Here is an 18,625-nt window from a genome sequence, read left to right as displayed (position 1 = left end):
TCTGATTTGCGCCTTTACTGTAACTCATAGAGAATATTATATATATAATATATATACAATAAATATATTTATATAAATATATAAAAATAAACATATAACTACATAAAAATATAATAAGTATATAATAATAATAGCACCGCCACACCTCCCAGCATTTACTGAGAACCATTTGAAGTGCTTTATTCCTCACAACAAGCCTATAAGGAAACTGTTATCCCTGTTTTCCAGAAGAGGAGACTGAGGCCATGCAATAGCAGATAACTGGCCCACGTCACACAGCCAGAGAGCAGCCAAGGAGGACTCTCACCCAGGCCCCTGGTGCCCATAAGTGCTTTCAACCACCGCCTTCTCCTGGCTCTCTGAATGCACACACCTGAGAGCAGTTATCCTGCCGACTTACCATTACCTATTCACTTGTCTACTTCCTTTACTCAAATGTGAGCTCCTTACAGGCGAGGTCACGTTTTTATACTCCTTGGTGTCTGCGTGTGATTAAACAGGAACTAATAATAGTAGCAGCAGCTCTCAATCGATGGCCCTTGCCACGTCTAGGCCTGTGCCAGCTGCCTAGCTGCGTAAGTTCATCGAATCCGCACCATTTCCCTGTGAGGTAGGCCCTATCATCCCTACTTTACAGACAAGTAAACTGAGGCTGAGAGAAGGTAGGAGGCTTGCCTGAATGCTGTCGCCAGCACAGGGACCCAGGGCTGCCTGCCTTCGGGCACAGCTGGGACCCTCGACTCCCACCCTCCACCACTGGACTTCCTCATTACAAAGGCTGAAACCAGACTGGAGATTTGAGGGCCCAGTAACCCAACTGCTGCAAAGAACTCAGAAATCCAGAGGTGAAAACAAGATTCAATACAGTTGTGGTGAGAACACTCCGCTACTTGGAACAAGGAGGGCAATGCTCTCTTATTAATCCGTGAATTAATTCCACACATTTACTAAGCATCCACTGTGTGTCAGGCCCAGGAGAGGTGGAGGGGAAGGACGAGCAAGCCAAACAAGGTCCCTGTGCAGAGAGAGCCCCATTTCAGTGGGGCGTGTGACTTGCACAAATAAGCACTGAGTTACAACCCGAGAAAAGGAAGGGAAACTGGTTCTAGGGGAGCCGCTAACAAAAGATGGGCCGAATAAGCGACGCCTGAGCCTAGATCTGATGGTGCAGCTGGAGGAAAAGGGGCTCAGCTGTCTGCCCACAGGGGACTGGGAAAGAGGATCCTGGGCAGCGTGGCCCTCCCTTTCATCCTCAGCACCCCTGCTTCCTGTCCTGTCGAGGTTACTCAGCCACGGAACCCAGGAGGGTACAATGGCCGATATAGTGTCCTCAAAGACACAAAAGGCAACAACGCACACAGAGAGGCTGGAGGTGAGCACCCCGGGCAGCTGGAAGGAGGCCTGGATGTCCCCCGGGGACCACGTTGGCCCTGAGTAGTGGCACTCACGTTTCTCTGTTGACTGCACGGTGTGGAAGAGCGTCAGGGGCCTCTCGCTGCAGGATGGGGGTTTGGAGTCACTGCTCTTCTTCCGAGACAGGTGCAGCTGGGCATTGGTGAGGGGCACGTCAGGCACTGTGTTAAATATCTGCAAAATAGTTTCATAAAAAGGTTACACGCTACTGTGAACTGGGGAGACAGCACAGGTCCAGACAAGTACGACCGAAAAGCTTGATGGAGTCTAAGAATCAGCAAGAAAAAGGCTGAAAACGACCACCAGGATTTGCTCAGGACTCTATTTTAAACATCTCTAGGAATTGGCATGAAACATCCTCCTTTGGAAGCGCATCCCAAGGTTCGGGAACCATTCACTTCCACTTCTCACCCTTTCTGCTATCATTTCCACAGATCTGCTTTTTGTTGTTCTCTCTCTGGAGCCAATGGAAAGCTGTTGTGCTAAATGTAAGCCATTGTCTGCGAAGAGGGCTTAAAGTTTTTTGACCACTTTGTCCAGAACGGATGAACTAAAACTACTTTACTTTTCCTCATTGGTTCTGTTTCCCAGTTCTTAACAACTGCTTCACAACTTTCTGAGGCTGTGAAACATGCATTTAAATAACATCCCCCCAAAGAAGCCCAGAACAGGGCAGCATCTTCTAGTCCTCAACCATCCCCAGATGGAGCATCTAGTTCAGCAGCTTTGTGTTATCTTTGATGCTGAGCATTCTTTTTCTTATTTAAAAAAGGGAAAAAAGGTTGTTTCCCCCAAATCTTGATGATAGAAGTAACATACATACTACAAACAGTTTGGAAAATGTAGAAAAGCGTCAAGAAGAAAATAGAAAAATTCTCCCAATTCCACTATTTAGAGGTAACCACTGTTAGCATTTGAGTTTTATTTTCATATGAGGTTTTTTCTTTTAAGCTTTCATTGCAAAAAAAAAGTCTATGGTAAAAACTGAGAAGAAAATTACATAAAAATCATGACAATGCTCATCTTTTTTCCTACAGATCCAGTACGACAGAATTATTATAATAGCTACCACTTACATGGCACTGGCACTTACCATGATTACACTCACTGCCATGCAAGGTCGGCTCCCTAGGGACCAGTCACTGCATGTATTTTCCATGTAGCTCACTCAGTTCTGAGTGACCTTGAACTTCAAGTACTGTCCTCACCATTTATAATGAAGGACTGAGGCAAAGAGGTTAAGCTGCCACAATTATAGATACACTTACAGATGATAACATAGAAACCTATGTCCCTAGATTTTCTCAATTCCTTTTAAGATGCATATAATAACAACAACACTAATTCATTCAATCTAGAAAGTTCTTTTCAGCATCTCCTTTATACCAGGCACTCTGGGTACAACAGTGCTTGAGGCCAGCACGTCTCCTGTGGTTAGAGAATTTGCATCTAGTAGCTGTGATTTACTGAGTATCTACCACATCAAGTGCTTTGTATGAGTTATCTCATTTAATGTTAAAGCACACTTCTCCATAATTGGAATTCTATTCTTTATACAGTTTTGTATCCTATACGTTTTCTCTAACACTATATTGTAACATTTCCCCCTTCATGAAGAAAATCTTCACACCTGATTCTTCCTGGTTGTATAACACACCCACTGTATTAAGATATCAATATTCATTGATCCACTCATTATCATCTCTTACTCTCTGGAGCTGGCCTCCTTCTGGATTTTCTCTTTCCCAACAATCACGAGTAATGAGAGCACAGTGGTGGTACCTCCACTCCCCTCACCTATAGGTGGCCCTAGACACATCAGAGTCTTTCTCATGGCTTTCTCTCCTTTGTGCGTGCATTAAAAGCAGAACTCAGAAGCTGAAATATAGGAAGCAAAGTCATAAGAATGATAAGAATTTCAGCCAAAACAGCTGCTCCCCATGAGTTGGCAGGTCCTTGGGCTCCAATGATGCCAGCCAGCTGGTTCAGTCAGTCTTGCTCCCAAACACAGCTGTCTGAAAACAGCATTATCATATTTTCCCTAGGGGACTGAATTTTCAACAAAATAAACTGAATCACTACATAGCTGAGTTCAACTGGGGAGAGGATGTAAGGAGAGAAGGGGACCTAAAACAAAAACAACAAAAACCTCCTGGCTGGGCTTCCCAGGTGGTGTAGTGGTTGAGAGCCCGCCTGCCGATGCAGGGGACACGGGTTCGTGCCCCGGTCCAGGAGGATCCCACATGCCGCGGAGCGGCTGGGACCGTGAGCCATGGCCGCTGAGCCTGCACGTCCGGAGCCTGTGCTCCACAACGGGAGAGGCCATAACAGTGAGAGGCCCGCATACAACAAAAAAAACAAAAAAAAACTTTTGGCTTCCAGAGGAGTTGGAACCCCTAAAAATAAGTACCAGTGTTACACATGTCACCAGGCTCCTTCTGAGCATCTTCAAGGGAAGAAAAGAGAAATTATGGTTGTTGAGCTCAAGGACCACTAAGCTTCTCAGAAGTTCTCTCCCCCTTTGTTCTGTCCTCCAACAATGCTGAGCCAGGGCTGCTCCTAAGTGACACCCCGTGCACCATTACCACTGGCACTTGCTCTTATATAGGAGTGTTTGCCCCTGCCAGCCACTGTGCAAGGTACTTTACATGACTTATCTCTAAGTCAAAGGTACTAAGCAGGATGACCATTCCGCAAGGAGAGATTTCCTAATGCCACATGGCTTAGCAGGAGAGGGGCTGGGATGGGACCTTAGGGCTGTAGTTTCTAACATCTCCACTCCCCACCTCTGCAGCAGTCCTCAGCATTCAGCTCATCTTCTCCAGCTCATCCACACTACAGAAGCCAGTGCCCAAACCCGCAAGTACAGATTTCAACAAATAATGATATCCCTTAGCACCCTTCTGCCTCTGGCCTTAAGTACAGCATGTTCGGCAATCTGAGCTAAAAAACATCTGAAAATGAATTCAGACACACTGATAGGTCCCCACCTCCTTATGTCTGGCCTCCAAATTTTCTCTTTTCCTTTTTTTTTTTCTTTTTCGTTTCTTTTCTCTTATTTTTTAAAATACTTTTTATTGGAGTATAGTTTCTTTACAATGTTGTGTCAGTTTGTCTCTTTTCCTAAAGAGCTACTGAGAATGAGATCCTCACTCAACCACAATGTGAAGAAAGATAATGCATATGCATTTTCATTTCAACTGTCCCCAGAAATGTGAGCATTTCTTCTTTCCTAAAAACTGTAGTAGATGCTGGAGAAACAAAGAAGAGTGAGTCGTTGAGGAAGGACCATGGATTTAGACAGATGCGTGGAAAATTGCTTTCAAAACAGTGTTTATACACGGGCAAACGGGAGGAGACACGGGAACACATGAGAATTACATTCTGCTCATTGGCTGTTTGCTCTAAAAGGAAAGCTACTGGAGCATACTAGGATCAGTTCTAGGAGATGGAGATTTTCACCATGGGCCAGAGCTATAGTCCTGAAGGCCAGCTCTCTGGGTCTCAGTGTGAGCCAGGCCCAGGCTTCTGAACTCCGAAGGGCTATTCTTGAGATCAAATGCACTAATGTGCAAGTGGGGCCTGCTGCGAAATGTGGAGTGCCAGACACGGGACTGTCACCACTATTATTACACATGGTTTTCCCAGGCACAAGGGCACCTCTACAAATCAGACCAAGTCAGAACAGAAGACACAGACTTTCACTAAGGAGTCTGGGCAATCATTCCCCAAATTACTTTTGTTCCTTTAACTCTGAAACCTGAATACATGCAAGTTGTTAAAAGGCTGCTCACTGCCTGGCCACCTTCTCAGCCAGGCCAAAAGATGTGTCTGTGAAAGAAGCTTGAGTTGAATTCTGATGAGAATCCAAATGCTTCACAGTTTTGCTGGTTGTTCCAATCCTATTTTGTTTGGAAGGGTTGACTTCAAGAGAATCCCATGAAGTTTCCTTCATTCTGTTGAGAAGAATCACTGTACAAACGCCTCTGCTGAACGATGGAAGCATGAGCTCATGTAATCTCTGAGCAATGGATTTATGGAGCTCTACCATGTGTCTGGAATAATCTCATTTCACAGAGGCTTTCCAACTTAACACAAAAGGGGGGGATTTATTCTGTGCCCCAAGTGCCCCATTAATTCTGTTCAAACTTACAAACGAATTCTTAGTCAGGAATGCCTTAGAAATAAAAGTTACAAGGAAGGCTGTAAGCCTTCTGGAAGCTACCGGGGAGTAAGATTGTAAAATAAAATAAAAATATGATTCTGGGGCTTCCCTGGTGGCGCAGTGGTTGAGAGTCCGCCTGCCGATGCAGGGAACAGGGGTTCGTGCCCCGGTCCGGGAAGATCCCACATGCCACGGAGCGGCTGGGCCCGTGAGCCATGGCCGCTGAGCCTGCACGTCCGGAGCCTGTGCTCCGCAACGGGAGAGGTCACAACAGTGAGAGGCCCACGTACCGCAAAAAAAAAAAAAAAAAAAAAAAAAAGATTCTGGATAACGCTCCCAAGTATCCCCAATTTCAAGCTTCCTATAAGTGGAATTAGCAGATCTGTAAATACCAAGCTGCTGTTTCTCCTTAAGCTGTGTGGCAGAGTGGTCAGGGGTGACTTGGCCTCTGCCGTCACATAGAACTGGGCTGAGTCCTGATCCAGCTGCTCAGTGGGCAGGACCTACAGCTACACTGACTTCACTGTCAGAGACATTGGCATCACTGCCATGTCATGTGGAATCTAAAAAAAAAGGTACAAATGGACTTATTTATAAAACAGAAACAGAGTCACAGATGTAGAAAACAAGCCTATGGTTACCAAGGGGGAAAGGGAGAGAAGGATAAATTGGGAGATTGGGACTGACATAGACACACTACTATATATAAAATAGATAACTAATAAGAACCTACCTTATAGCACAGGGAACTCTGCTCAATACTCTGTAATGACCTATATGGGAAAAGAATCTAATATATGTATAACTGATTCACTTTGCTGTACAGCAGAAACTAACACAACATTGTAAATCAACTATACTCCAATAAAAATTAATTAAAAAATAAACCTAAACACCATCCAAAAAAAGTATATATATATATATATATATATATATATATATATATATATATATAGGAAAGGAATTTACAGTCATCATGTGGGTATAAAGCAAATAGGTGTTGGAGCTATACAGACTTGGGTTCAACTCGGGCAAGAGCCTTAACCCCTCTGAGACTGTTTCCCTTGTGTAAATGGGGATCTAACACCTGTCTTGCAGGGATACTGAAAAGCTAATGCATAATAAATGCTGAGCACAGAACCTGACAGAGTGGGCTGGAGGTAGTGGTGGTATAAGTGACAATAAAAATATCCAAAGTTTATTGAGTGTTTATCATGCTGTTATTTACATGGATTATCTCAGGATTTTACTCTACTATTATTTTTGTCATCTTGTAGGTGAGGAAACTGACACTCATTGAGACTAGCAGATTTGTTCAAGGTCACATAAATGAGTACAGCTGGACTGGGACTTAAGACAGCTTAGCTAGACTGTCTGGGTCTTAACCACCTGTGGCCTTTATACGTGTCAGTAATTTGAGAGACAGAGGACAAAATGCAAAGATCATAAGTTCTGGAGTCTGATGGATCTGATTTTAGTCACTCACTAGCTCTGTGACTTTGAGCAAGTTATATAACTCTGACCTTTAGCTGTCACATCTGTAAAAACTCCCGGGACTGAGGCGAGGACTGAAGCACCTAACACTGTTTGACACTCAGTGTTCAAAAGACATGATTGCATTAATAAAAAAGCATAAGAAGGGAAAAAACTGGAGACTCAACAATGAATTATCTGCAGTCAGGACATGAAGATTTAATTTATAAGTGCAAATTTAATTACTGCTCTTTGTATAACATCGATCTCAACTGCTTACAACATTAGAATTTGCTGTTCTTTTCCTGTTGCATTGTCTACAAAATTCAAATTTCACTGGCCCCCCTCGGGCCCATCTTGACATTGGAGACCATTGACACTTGTGGAATTTATTCTTAGCCATGTCACATACACATTTTTATACCTTTTCCAATCCCATCTGTAACATGCTCCTGCAATTTACAAGGATTAGAAGCCTTCCCGTAACGTGTGTGGTATACTCTTTATTACGTGCTGTGATTTTTATGGGAGGAAAATTAGGTCATGATGAAGAGTTCCTGGTCTGTAACTGCAAAGTAGCTCTGAGACAATAAATCAATGACAGAGGCCTAGGATTACAAGGCAAAAGAGAAAGGCTTCTATAAGAGAAGAGACTAAGCATCTTCCTAAAACATAAATGTATCAGGGTTTCAAGTAACAAAAAATAATAACAAGTTATGGGCTTGGTTAGTCTGAGGAGTATCTGCTTTGGAGGTGGAGGATCAGGCCTACGGAGCATGGCTCACACACTGCCCACTCTTTCTATCCACAGGCTGTAGAACAGGACTGCTCAGGGCACGAGAAGCCATAAACCCAGCACTTTTCTGCTGGAAAGCCAGGCAAGTCTTAGCAGGGCTCATTTAATATACCAGTTAAGAAGCCAAATTCAGAGGCTACAGACACAGAGAGTTTTTTTTTTTCAGGAGAGTTGGAAGTCCGATGTCCTGTTGATATCATCAGCATTTTGGCCCAGGAACAATTCAGAAAGTAGTTTGAGTAGTTTTATTAAAAGTCCCTCAAAAGGAAACAATTCCATTTAGTAACTGGCAGTATATATAGTCAACCTGAGTAATCCATGGGATGCTGTGATTTTCCTTATCTCCAGAAAGATTCTATTTCCTGTTTTCTTTGCTGACAGAGAGGAATGGATTAAAACATAACAAAACTCCACCCTTATCTGAGAACCATTAAAGGAGCTCAAACAATGATTGGTTTACCTGGGGCTTTATTGGCTGGGGGTGGGGGTGCTGCAGAATATAGATGTTCAGATCCACAACCTAACGAACTGTTTGCATGGCACTTGACACAGCAAGTAGAAGAAAAGCCTGTGACAGAAGCATTCCAGCTGAGCATATAAGTAAATCTAGCTTATTTCTAAACCTAACATGGACAGGACCAAAAAGAATATACTCAGAAACCAATGTAAGGAAAGGTAACAACAACAACAATAAATCAACGAACAGATGAAAAAAGCCATGGTCATGAGGCACAAGAGTAAAGTGTGCAGGCATTCTTCTTCATCATCATTATCATCACCATCACCATCAACATCAATTTTGCATATCAACAGCCGATTGAAATAACAAGGAAATGAAATACAACTGCCCAACACTTTGTCAGTTGCCAGAAACTGTTCAAATCAATTGCATTCTATTAATTGATGCACATTTTGTGTACAAACCCCAACACTGATACAATGGATTCCAAAGCCACCAACATCTTGGTCAAAGCAGATCAAGGCAGTTTGGTGGGCCCAAATCAACTCAAATCAAGACAACCTTGAAAGACACTAGATTTTAACAGGAACGCAAGTTTGCTTAGGACTTGCTGCTTACACTAGCTGTTAAGCAAGGACATCCATGGTTGCTCGCTCTTCTCCTTGGCATATAAGATTAAAAGTTAACATGTATTAAAAAGGGGCAAAAAAAGGGGGGGCACTGATCTTTGGGCATTTGTAAGAATTAACAACTCAAAGATCACCACTCCTACCTCTTCCAAAGCCTACTGATGGACTGGAAAAAGAATCATGATAACTTATTTTGTAAAACATCAATAGCCATTAAAAGGAGCAATACTGATAAAAGCACATGGTGCATGGGCACATGTGCACACCCATGTCCTGCTTCATGTGCAGAAACCCTTTTGAATGCCACAGCCAAAAGAAACATTGTGGACTGTTCAAAACAATCCTACTATTACATGTTGGAACTTAACAGGAAGATGTTAAGACATACACATAATCTGAGATTTCATTTTTAACCAAATCTATGAAAAGGCGGCAGTTTGATTCTTGACAGGATTGTTTTTCCTAGACATTTGAATTTTTCAAAGTCATTGGCAAGCTAACCTTTAAAAAGAGAAGTATAAGGAAAACCTTGTAAGAAATTGCAGAATTTCTGGGCTTTTCGGTATCTTGAACAATGACAGCGTTCAGTATTTTGAAATCTTAACTAGATGCATATAAATACTGATAACTTCCACTATAACCCCAAGTATTGGGCTAATTGATGTTTTAAGGCTCACGGTGACAAGGTGTGAGCTGGGTAAAGATTCTGTGCATATAGAAATGGTAACTTAAAATAATTATTACCCTAAAGCAAACAGAGAAAGAGCCAAAGTCTCTGCCCTCTGAACTTTTAACTCTGAAATCTGACTACAGATAAAAAGAGCCAGACCCTCAAGTCTGTTCTTTAGCTTTCAGAGAATCCAAGTCGAGTCCAGGGTATGGAGCTGTTGATGGGAAATGATGCCATGAGCTACTATTTCCCTTTAGGAAGTCTGGCAAAAAGACCCAAATAAAAGCCATTAGGATCCTACTCTACCCTGTAATAAGTAAAGGCTGTAGGTCAAAGGTTACAGTCTCTGGGCAAGACTTTTAAAATATATAGCCACAAGTTTACTACAGTGTGGTAAACTCTATAGTTTTGTTTTTATTTAGTGAGTGATTCTGATATCAGCAACCAGAGTACAACCTGGTTCACCTTCCAGGGACGTCCTTCTCAAGTGCTGATACAATCATTTTCCCTCTACTTGGAATCCCCTGAGAGCTCCCATTTTTCAGAAGTAAATGCCAACCTTTTCCCATAGCTTTCAAGACCCTTGACAGAGAGGCTCAATCCAATCTCTGGCATCATCTCTGACCACTTGCTAACATAACCCAAAGTTCTTTCACAACCATTTCGTTTTAATACACACGAGCTGATTGATGTTGATTAACTGATTACTGTTCCTCTGGAAGGCTGTCCCCCCATCTCCATTCTTGCTCTGCCTAGAAATTGTCTATTTATCTGTCAGAGCCAGGTACAAGCAGAATTAAATTATTTCTCCTCAGTGGTACCACACACTTTATTCATCTTACTGGATGTCACTTAGCACACTATATTATGGTTAGTTATATCCTGAGAAAACAGGAGGGCCTTGGAAAACATGGTCCTGTCTCATTTATCTTAGGTCAAGAGTAGGTGCTCAATAAATGCAGTCATTAGAGATTAACAAGAATAGATTTAATAGCTTGGGTTATGAAAGGAGTCCTAAGTTCAACTCTAGTTCTTCTCCTAACAAGCTGTTTTTTCAACTCTCTGGACTTTAGGTTCAAAATTTATAAAATAGAGCTAAAAATACCGACCTTACAGTGTTGCTGTGAAAAATAAATGGTATGATGAATATAAGGTTGCTGAGCACAATGCCTTGGGGACAATAAGCTGTAAGTAAAAGTTAACTATTACTATCATTATTTTTAGTACTGCTAGACTATGTACATTAAAAAGACCCATTACCTTCAACTGAGTAAAGAAATCAGTCTGTATTACCAACATGGAAAAAGAAGAATTATCAGGAGCCCCCATGCATAATCCATATCTTCTGGCTTTTTCCTCTCTGCCTTCACTTACGTTGGGATATATATTTTGTACAAATTGGTCCAAACATTGCTCCCCTCCCCAGGGCTGTGCAGAAGGTGAAGGACCAAGTTTCTGAAGCATCACAACAGGGTAAGTATGTGGTTAGCGTACTTAATCTGACCACATTGAATGTCTTTGAGAAACACATCACTAAGGCTCCCACGAACGAGAAACAGGTGGGATCTCTGTGACAAGAGATAATCAGCAGGGGATGTTTCTAGACAAACAGGTGCTCCCTTTTTTCTTCTTTTTGTAAACAAGCTTGTCTCCTTTTTTTGAATTTTCTTTTATTTATTTTCTTATACAACAGGTTCTCATTAGTCATCAGTTTTATACACATCAGTATATACATGTCAATCCCAATTGCCCAATTCATCACACCACCACCCCCCACCCCCCACACCGCTGCTTCCCCCCTTGGTGTCCATAGGTTTGTTCTCTACATCTGTGTCTCAATTTCTGCCCTGCAAACCGCTGCAGCTGTACCATTTTTCTAGGTTCGACATATATGCATTAATATACGATATTTGTTTTTCTCTTTCTGAATTACTTCACTCTGCATGACAGTCTCTAGATGCATCCACGTCTCTATAAATGATCCAACTTCGTTCATTTTTATGGCTGAGTAATATTCCATTGTATATATGTACCACATCTTCTTTATCCATTCATCTGTCGATAGGCATTTAGGTTGCTTCTATGACCTGGCTATTGTAAATACTGCTTCAATGAACACTGGGGTGCATGTGTCTTTTTCAATTATGGTTTTCTCTGGGTATATGCCCAGTAGTGGGATTGCTGGGTCATATGGTAATTCTATTTTTAGTTCTTTAAGGAACCTCCATACTGTTCTCCATAGTGGCTGTATCAATTTACATTCCCACCAACAGTGGAAGAGGGTTCCCTTTTCTCCACACCCTCTCCAGCATTTGTTCTTTGTAGATTTGCTAATGATGCCCATTCTAATTGGTGTGAGGTGATACCTCATCGTAGTTTTGATTTGCATTTCTCTAATAATTAGTGATGTTGAGCAGCTTTTCATGTGCTTCTTGGCCAACTGTATGTCTTCTGTGGAGAAATGTCTATTTAGGTCTTCTGCCCATTTTTGGATTGGGTTGTTTGTTTTTTTAATAGTGAGCAGCATGAGCTGTTTATATATTGGTGAGATTAATCTTTTGTCCATTGATTCGTTTACAAGTATTTTCTCCCATTCGGAAGGTTGTCTTTTCGTCTTGTTTATGGTTTCCTTTGCTGTGCAAAAGCTTTGAAGTTTCATTAGGTCCCATTTGCTTATTTTTGCTTTTATTTCCATTACTCTAGGAGGTGAATCAAAAAATATCTTGCTGTGATTTATATCAAAGAGTGCTCTTCCTATGTTTTCCTCTAAGAGTTTTATAGTGTCTGGTCTTACATTTAGGTCTCTAATCCATTTTGAGTTTATTTTTGTGTATGGTGTTAGGGAGTGTTCTACTTTCATTCTTTTACACGTAGCTGTCCACTTTTCCCAGCAGCACTTAATAAAGAGACTGTTTCTTCTCCATTGTATATTCATGCCTCCTTTGTCATAGATTAGCTGACCAAAGGTGCATGGGTTTAACTCTGGGCTTTCTATCTTGTTCCATTGATCTATATTTCTGTTTTTGTGCCAATACCATATTGTCTTGATTACTGTAGCTTTGTAGTATAGTCTGAAGTCAGGGAGTCTGATTCCTCCAGCTCTGCTTTTTTCCCTCAAGACTGCTTTGGCTATTCAGGGTCTTTTGTGTCTCCATACACATTTTAAGTTTTTTGTTCTAGTTCTGTAAAAAAATGCCATTGGTAATTTGATAAGGATTACTTTGAATCTGTAGATTGCTATGGGTAGTATAGTCATTTTCACATTACTGATTCTTCCAATCCAAGAACATGGTATGTCTCTCCATCTGCTGGTATCATCTTTAATTTCTTTCACCAGTGTCTTGTAGTTTTCTGCATACAGGTCTTTTGTCTCCCTAGGTAGGTTTATTCCTAGGTATTTTATTCTTTTTGTTGCAATGGTAAACGGGAGTGCTTCCTTAATTTCTCTTTCAGATTTTTCATCATTAGTATATAGGAATGCAAGAGATTTCTGTGCATTAATTTTGTATCCTGCAACTTAACCAAATTCATTGATTAGCTCTAGTAGTTTTCTGGTGGCATCTTTAGGATTCTCTATGCATAATATCATGTCATCTGGAAACAGTGACAGTTTTACTTCTTTTCCAATTTGTATTCCTTTTATTTCTTTTTCTTCTCAGATTGCTGTGGCTAGGACTTCCAAGACTATGTTGAATAATAGTGGTGAGAGTGGACATCCTTGTCTTGTTCCTGATCTTAGAGCAAATCCTTTCAGTTTTTCACCATTGAGAATGATGTTTGCTGTGGGTTTGTTGCATATGGCCTTTATTATGTTAAGGTAGGTTCCCTCTATGCCTACTTTCTGGAGAGTTTTTATCGTAAATGGGTGTTGAATTTTGTCTAAAGCTTTTTCTGCATCTATTGAGATGATCATATGGTTTTTATTCTTCAATTTGTTAATATGGTTAATCACACTGATTGACTTGCGTATATTGAAGAATCCTTGCATCCCTGGGATAAATCCCACTTGATCATGGTGTGTGATCCTTTTCATGTGTTGTTGGATTCTGCTTGCTAGTATTTTGTTGAGGATTTTTGCATCTATATTCATCAGTGATATTGGTCTGTAATTTTCTTTTTTTGTAGGATCTTTGTCTGATTTTGGTATCAGGGTGATGGTGGCCTCATAGAATGAGCTTGGGAGTGTTCCTTCCTCTGCAACTTTTCAGAAGAGTTTGAGAAGTATGGGTGTTAGCTCTTCTCTACATGTTTGATAGAATTCACCTGTGAAGCCATCTGCTCCTGGACAGTTGTTCGTTGGAAATTTTTAACCACAGTTTCAATTTCATTACTTGTGATTGGTCTGTTCATATTTTCTATTTCTCCCTGGTTCAGTCTTGGAAGGTTATACCTTTCTAAGAATTTGTCCATTTCTTCCAAGTTGTCCATTTTATTGGCATAGAGTTGCTTGTAGTAGTCTCTTAGGATGCTTTGTATTTCTGCGGTGTCTGTTGTAACTTCTCCTTTTTCATTTCTAATTTTATTGATTTGAGTCCTCTCCCTCTTTTTCTTGATGAGTCTGGCTAATGGTTTATCAATTTTGTTTATCTTCTCAAAGAACAAGCTTTCAGTTTTATTGATCCTTGCTACTGTTTTCTTTGTTTTTATTGCATTTATTTCTGCTCTGACCTTTATGATTTCTTTCCTTCTGCTAACTTTGGGTTTTGTTCATTCTTCTTCCTCTAGTTCCTTTAGGTGTACTATTAGATTGTTTATTTGAGATTTTTCTTATTTTTTGAGATAGGCTTGTATAGCTATAAACTTCCCTCTTAGAACTGCTTTTGCTGTATCCCATAGGTTTTGGATCATTGCGTTTTCATTGTCATTTGTCTCTAGGTATTTTTTGATTTCCTCTTTCATTTCTTCAGTGATCTCTTGGTTATTTAGTAACATATTGTTTAGCCTCTATGTGTTTATATTTTTTCCAGGGTTTTTCCTGTAATTGATATCTACTCTTATAGCGTTGTGGTCAGAAAAGATGCTTGATATGATTTCAATTTTCTTAAATTTACTGGGGCTTGATTTGTGACCCAAGATGTCATCTATCCTGGATAATGTTCCATACACACTTGAGAAGAAAGTGTAATCTGCTGTTTTTGGATGGAATGTCCTATAAATATCAATTAAATCTATCTGGTCTGTTATGTCATTTAAAGCTTGTGTTTCCATAATTATTTTCATTTTGGATGATCTGTCCATTCGTGTAAGTGAGGTGTTAAAGTCCCCCACTATTACTGTGTTAGTGTTGGTTTCCTCTTTTATAGCTGTTAGGAGTTGCCTTATGTATTGCCTTATGTATTGAGGTGCTCCTATGTTGGGTGCATATATATTTATAATTGTTATATCTTCTTCTCTGCGCTTCCTGGACTAGGGTGGCTATTTCCTTTCCCATGTTAGGGAAGTTTTTGACTATAATCTCTTCAAATATTTTCTCAGGTCATTTCTCTCTCTCTTCTGCTTCTGGGACCCCTAAAATGCGAATGTGTCTGTGTTTAATGTTGTCCCAGAGGTCTCTTAGGCTGTCTTCATTTCTTTTCATTTTTTTTTCTTTATTCTGTTCCGCAGCAGTAAATTCCACCATTCTGTCTCCCAGGTCACTTATCCGTTTTCCTGCCTCAGTTATTCTGCTATTGATTCCTTCTAGGGTAGTTTTCATTTCAGTTACTGTATTCTTCATCTTTGTTTGTTTGTTCTTTAATTCTTCTAGGTCTTTGTTAAACATTTCTTGAATCTTCTCGATCTTCGCCTCCATTCTTTTTCCGAGGTCCTGGATCATCTTCACTATCATTATTCTGAATTCTTTTTCTGGAAGGTTGCCTATCTTCACTTCATTTAGTTGTTTTTCTGGGGTTTTACCTTGTTCATCTGGTACATAAGCCTCTGCCTTTTCACCTTGTCTGTCTTTTTGTGAATGTGTTTTTTGTTCCACAGGCTGCAGGACTGTAGTTCTTGCTTCTGCTGTCTGCCCTCTGGTGGATGAGGCTGTCTAAGAGGTTTGTGCAAGTTTCCTGATGAGAGGGACTGGTGGTGGGTAGAGCTGGGTGTTGCTCTGGTAGGCAGAGCTCAGTAAAACTTTAATCCGCTTGACTGCTGATGGGTGGGGCTGGGTTCCCTCCCTGTTGGTTGTTTGGCCTGAGGCGACCCAACACTTGAGCGTGCAGGCTCTTTGGTGGGGCTAACGGCGGACTCTGGGAGGGCTCACACTAAGGAGTACTTCCCAGAACTTCTGTTGCCAGTATCCTTGTCCTCAGAGTGAGCCACAGCCACCCACTGCCTCTGCAGGAGACCCTCCAACACTAGCATGTAGGTCTGGTTCAGTCTCCCTTGGGGTCACTGCTCCTTCCCCTGGGTCCCAGTGCACACACTACTCTGTGTGTGCCCTCGAAGAGTGGAGTCACTGTTTCCCCCAGTCCTGTCAGAGTCCTGTAATCAAATCCCGTGAGCCTTCAAACTCTGATTCTCTAGGAATTCCTCTTCCCGTTGCCAGACCCCCAGGTTGGGAAGCCTGATGTGGGGCTCAGAACCTTCACTCCAGTGGGTGGCCTTCTGTGGTATAAGTGTTCTCCAGTTTGAGAGTCACCCACCCAGCAGTTAAGGGATTTGATTTTATTGTGATTGCGCCCCTCCTACTGTCTCTTTGTGGCTTCTCCTTTGTCTTTGGATGTGGGGTTTCTTTTTTGGGTGAGCTCTAGTGTCTTCCTGTTGATGATTGTTCAGCAGTTAGTTGTGACTCTGGTGTTCTCCCAAGAGGGAGTGAGAGCATGTCCTTCTACTCCGCCATCTTGGTTTAGGCTCTTCTCGCTTCTAAACAGGTGCTGTCTTGAGGGTGTGTGGATGTGCCAGGGACAACATAAAGCAGTTCAGAAGTTACCTTCATTTTTAACCCTTTGTCTGAATGTCTAGTGTTAATCCTCAGTAAACAATGAGGGAGAGGGAGGAGGGGGAGGAGAAGAAAGGGGAGGGGTGGAGAGGAAAGGCCATATGTTTTAGCCAGTTAAAACACAGAAGCCTTTTTCCTTCTCTTCAAAAAAGATGTTTTATGAGGAAAGAGAAACTGAATTTTCTCACCAGGAAAAAACTCACTCTCTTCTAAATGTCAATTTTAAAACCAAAGATGTTTTCCCAGTTTTAGACACTGATGAGTTAGCTCTCCATACTGAGACTTACAAAGGGTATGTGAGGACTGAACTTGTCACTACCACCAAATGTTGCATGCCCCCTGGTTATGTAAAAAAATGGCAGTTCTGAGGAGAAACAGAACAGAAGACCATTGACAGAACCAAGAAGATTGAGAAAATATAAACAGACCAATCACCAGTAATGAAATTGAAACTGTAATTTAAAATCTTCCAACAAACAAAAGTCCAGGACCAAATGGCTTCACAGGAGAATTCTATCAAACATTTAGAGAAGAGCTGACATGCATCCTTTTCAAAATCTTCCAAAAAATTGCAGAGGGAGGAACACTCCCAAACTCGTTCTATAAGGCCACCATCACCCTGATACCAAAACCAGACAGAGATATCACAAAAAAAGAAAATTACAGACCAATATCACTGATGAATATAGATACAAAAATGCTCAACAAAATACCAGCAAACAGAATCCAACAACACGTTAAAAGGATCATACACTATGGTCAAGTGGGATTTATCCCAGGGATGCAAGGATTCTTCAGTATATGCAAATCAATCAATGTGATTAACCATATTAACAAGCTGAAGGAGAAAAACCATATGATCATCTAAATAGATGCAGAAAAAGCTTTTGACAAAATTCAATACCCATTTATAATAAAAACTCTCCAGAAAGTGGGCAAAGAGGGAACCTACCTCAACATAATAAAGGCCATATACGACAAACCCACAGCAAACATCATTCTCAATGGTGAAAAACTGTAAGCATTTCCTCTAAGATCAGGAACAAGACAAGGATGTCCACTCTCACCACTATTATTCAACATAGTTTTGGAAGTCCTAGACACAGCAGTCAGAGAAAAAAAAGAAATAAAAATTGGAAAAGAAGAAGTATAACCGTCAGTTTGCAGATGACATGATGCTATACATAGAAAATCCTAAAGATGCCACCAGAAAACTACTAGAGCTAATCAATGAATTGGGTTAAGTTGCAGGATACAAAATTAATGCACAGAAATCTCTTCCATTCCAATACACTGAAAACGAAAGATCAGAAAAATTAAGGAAACAATCCCATTTACGACTGCAACAAAAAGAATAAAATACCTAGGAATAAATCTACATAAGGAGGTAAAAGACCTGTCTGTTTCGAAGAAGACACAAACAGATGGAGAGATATACCATGTTCATGGATTGGAAGAATCAATATTGTGAAAATGACTATATTACCCAAAGCAATCTACAGATTCAATGCAATCCCTATCAAATTACCCGTGGCATTTTTCACAGAACTAGAAGAAAAAAATCTTAAAATGTGTATGGAGACACAAAAGACCCCGAATAGCGAAAGCTATCTTGAGAAAAAAAAAAAATGGAGCTGGAGGAATCAGACTCCCTGATTTCAGACTATACTACAATGCTACAGTAATCAAGACAATATGGTACTGGCACAAAAACAGAAAAATAGATCAATGGAACAGAATAGAAAGCCCAGAGATAAACCCACACACCTATGGTCAAGTAATCTATGATGAAGCAGGCAAGAATATATAATGGAGAAAAGACAGTCTCTTCAATAAGTGGTGCTGGGAAAACTGGACAGCTACGTGTAAAAGAATGAAATTAGAACACTACCTAACACCATACACGAAAATCAACTCAAAATGGATTTAAGACCTAAATGTAAGACCAGACACTATAAAACTCTTAGAGGAAAACATAGGGAAAACATTCTTTGACATAAATCACAGCAATATCTTTTTGGATCCACCTCCTAGAGAAATGGAAATAAAAACAAAAATAAACAAATGGGACCTAATTAAACTTAAAAGCTTTTGCACAGC

The 18,625-nt window shown here is 40.8% G+C and overlaps 1 protein-coding gene across 3 annotated transcripts in view; it reads right to left on the bottom strand.

The window, feature by feature from the left end:
* ARHGAP26 (Rho GTPase activating protein 26) overlaps positions 1 to 18,625 on the bottom strand; it is a 485,399-nt gene that overhangs the window by 77,342 nt on the left and 389,432 nt on the right. For all 3 annotated transcript variants that reach the window (XM_065873120.1, XM_065873121.1, XM_065873122.1), the window contains exon 19: positions 1,449 to 1,587. In XM_065873120.1, the coding sequence (XP_065729192.1) occupies positions 1,449 to 1,587 (139 nt within the window). The remainder of the gene's footprint in view (positions 1 to 1,448; positions 1,588 to 18,625) is intronic.

The sequence above is a fragment of the Phocoena phocoena genome, chromosome 3, assembly GCF_963924675.1.
Source record: "Phocoena phocoena chromosome 3, mPhoPho1.1, whole genome shotgun sequence".
NCBI classification, from domain to species: domain Eukaryota; kingdom Metazoa; phylum Chordata; class Mammalia; order Artiodactyla; family Phocoenidae; genus Phocoena; species Phocoena phocoena.
The sequence above is the reverse complement of the archived record's forward strand: the minus strand, read 5'-3'. Positions and strand labels throughout refer to the sequence as shown.